This window comes from Micropterus dolomieu, unplaced genomic scaffold (assembly GCF_021292245.1).
Source record: "Micropterus dolomieu isolate WLL.071019.BEF.003 ecotype Adirondacks unplaced genomic scaffold, ASM2129224v1 contig_10183, whole genome shotgun sequence".
Taxonomy (NCBI): Eukaryota; Metazoa; Chordata; class Actinopteri; order Centrarchiformes; family Centrarchidae; genus Micropterus; species Micropterus dolomieu.
The window spans coordinates 1-3,404 of NW_025739169.1; the positions used below are offsets into that span (position 1 = coordinate 1).

Sequence of the window (3,404 nt, forward strand, 5' to 3'; positions counted from 1 at the left end):
AGTTAAACCTGTAGGAACATGTTCCTGTTGAGGAAAGTATCTTGTTCTTTTAACAGAACCACTGCTGTGGAGCTCAGGAACCTTTAGTTAAACCTGTAGGAACATGTTCCTGTTGAGGAAAGTATCTTGTTCTTTTAACAGAACCACTGCTGTGGAGCTCAGGAACCTTTAGTTAAACCTGTAGGAACATGTTCCTGTTGAGGAAAGTATCTTGTTCTTTTAACAGAACCACTGCTGTGGAGCTCAGGAACCTTTAGTTAAACCTGTAGGAACATGTTCCTGTTGAGGAAAGTATCTTGTTCTTTTAACAGAACCACTGCTGTGGAGCTCAGGAACCTTTAGTTAAACCTGTAGGAACATGTTCCTGTTGAGGAAAGTATCTTGTTCTTTTAACAGAACCACTGCTGTGGAGCTCAGGAGCCAGACGACTGGGATCAGAACGTTTATTTCAGCTGTAACGGGACTCATCGCAGCAGAGAGAAGTGTGGGGTTCCTTTCTCCTGCTGCATCAATGATCCTGCGGTGAGTTTATGGCTGATCAGAGATCAAAGCACATGATCAATCCCCCTTGTTCCATAACTGTATAATAAGTCTGTATTTGTGTTTATGTCAGGACTCGGTGTTGAACACTCAGTGTGGCTACGACGTCAGAAACAGACCAAAGGTGAGGTCATTTCCTGTTCTTTAAAGCAAACTTTCTTTTTGGACAGGTGATGGTCAGCATGGCGTGGCTCTTCAGGACGTTTTCGTTTATAAACTGAGCTGGATCATGGGTCCTTTGTCGGTTTGATACTGACCAAAAGTGGTTAATGTTCTAACAGGAACGTTGTTGTTGTTGTTCTTGTTCCTGTTCCGTTAACATGTTCCAGTTAGAACACTAATGACACGCTCTAACAGGAATGTCCTCCTTGAGTTTTGACCTAAAAAAGCGTTCAATGTTCCAACAAGAACATTTTGTTTATGTTCTTACGAGGAAAGTGTTAATGTTCTAATAAGAACGTTTTGTTACTGTTAACATGTTCTCATTAGAACATGTTCTAATGTTGCAACATGATTGTGTGTTCAAACAGGAGACTCCTCCTTGGGTTTTAACAGTAACATGTCGTTGATGTTCTTATTGGGAACATGTTCTTTGACGTTCCTCACTGTTCCATACAGGCTGAGTGGAGTAATCACATCTTCACTAAAGGCTGCATCGCTGCGTTGGAGGACTGGTTGCCTGGAAATCTCTACACCGTGGCCATCGTCTTCATCGTCATCTCTCTGCTGCAGGTACAAATACTGTAACAGCACTGCATGTGTGTACTGTAGGTGTAACGGTACCTGGAGTACCTGTGTTAGTACACGTTGTCTCTGCTGGGTTCTGCTGTCTCAGTCGTGTGTTTACCTGTGATCAGATGGTGGGGATCTACCTGGCCAGGACTCTGATCTCCGACATCGAGAAGGTCAAATTCAGCTACTGATGCAGGAGGCGGAGTCTTCATGCGTGGGCGGAGTCTTCCATTTGTGGGCGGGGTATTACCTGCAGGGGTGGAGCCTCCCTCAGGTGTTGGTGGACCAAGTTTCTTCAGTCAGACGTGCCTTCTTCTTCTTCTTCTTTGGTAGTTGCATCTGCCTTCAGTCTTCTTCAGATGATCTCGTTGCTAGGGTAACTGCAGACATGGCGTCGTGGTGAATGCGTGGAGCCTCCGTAGTCCTGAAGGAGGGTGTGTTCCTGGGTAAAGACCAGGTCTTTCTGGTCTTGGGGCTCCTTGAGAATGTGACGTTGTGTTGTTGTTGTTGTTTTTAAAATGAATTTTTTTTTATATATTGTTGTTGTTGTATTGTGGCTGCGAGTTTCGTCAGCTAACAGACCTGTGCCTGCTCTGCACCAGACTGCCTTCACTTTTCCTCCCGTTTAAGAACCAACACGAACTGCAGCTTCAGGCCTCCCTGTGAATGTTTAATGAACCAGTGTGACCTTTGACCTGATTGGCTGTTTACCGTTCAGTGCCTCCTCCGTCGTCGTCATCTTCAGGGTGAACTCAGGTCTTCTTGTGTCTCTGACCAAAGTATTGTCCTCACTATTGATCGATCTAAATGAGTCATTCAGTCTGCAGAACCGGTTCAGTTCCTCAGTCGGTCATTTCATTGATTATCCAAATAGTTGCGGATCAGTCAATTCACTCATCCATCATCATCGTTGTTTCAGTGATTTAAAAGAGGAAATGAACCTCCTGCAGCAGAACGTGATGTTCCTGTAATTGGCCACAAAATAAAACCCTTAAACGATCAGTCAGTGGTTGATTGGTAAACATGTCGTCATCGTCAATAATTAGATAAAGTGGTAAATGTTAAGTTCAGAAACCACAGAAGAAGAATCCGTAAAGACAAATCGCCATCTCAGCTTCAGATCATGTGATCACGTGTGGACTGAATATGAAGACAAAGAACTTTATTGACACTGGATTCATGTTAACACTCTTTGAATAAATAAAGCTTATTGTTGAAATATTTTGTATGAATAAAGACCTCTGGGCGTTTAAGCCAATCAGAGCAAACCAGAGAAACATCTGACTTCCTGCTTTTACTGATTAATTTTTCTGTTTCATCATTTTAATGATTTTATTCCGAGGAGATTCTGTTTTTATATTCAACAAAATAAAAGTTTGCTCTGAGTTTGATTCATGGTGTTTATTGATTATGAACACGTCACTTCCTGCTGCGTGTGATGACGGTGAATGTCCGCCGGGCGGCGCTGATGTCTGCTGGGACGGACAACCCGCTGAAACCTGACCTGCCTCCCCCCCATCCTCCCCCCATCCTCCCCCTCTCTCTCAACCTCCCCTCCCCCCAGCTCTGTGTGTGCGTGCGCCTCCGCCCCCCTCCCCTCGGGGGGAAGCGCGCGCTGCCAGAGCAGGCGGAGTCGGAAGCTCTCTGCTGGTCCGTCGTGTCTGCGGCTCCGCGGCTTCTCTTGTCTCTGTCTCGGATCCTCCTGGAGCGGCTTCTGGTCTCAGCACGCAGGAAACAGCGGATCTTCAGCCCAACGGACGGACGGATTCGGCGGCAGCACGGCGGGGACAGACCCGCCTCGGCTCGGTTCGGCTCTTCCTCTCCCCGCTGCGGTGGAAACCCCGGACGGAGGCCCGCAGTGTGCGTTCAGCCTCCCGCAGGCCTCCGGCCCGGACTCCCGCTTTTCTCCCGGAAAATGGACGGATTCACCGGCAGTTTAGGTGAGTCCGCGCCGCCGCTCGCGCCCTAAAGATCACCTGGTCACCTGTCCGTGCAGCGGCGGGACGGTGAGAGCCGCACGCGCCCCTGGCGGCTTTACACGTGTCACTGCTGTATTTATCAAAATACTCTGCACCGCCCCTCCGGCGGCTGCAGGGCCACAAACCAACCCCCCCCCCCCCCCCCCATAGAAA

General features: G+C 47.9%; 1 protein-coding gene across 1 annotated transcript; it reads left to right on the forward strand.

The window, feature by feature from the left end:
* Positions 1-396: 396 nt before the first annotated feature.
* tspan14 (tetraspanin 14) lies at positions 397-2,556 on the forward strand (the record flags this gene model as incomplete). The annotated part of the gene is given in 4 exon segments (XM_046042047.1): positions 397-522; positions 614-664; positions 1,159-1,272; positions 1,398-2,556. Coding segments are annotated over 4 exon segments (357 nt in total), but the record flags the coding sequence as incomplete, so codon positions are not given.
* Positions 2,557-3,404: the final 848 nt, after the last annotated feature.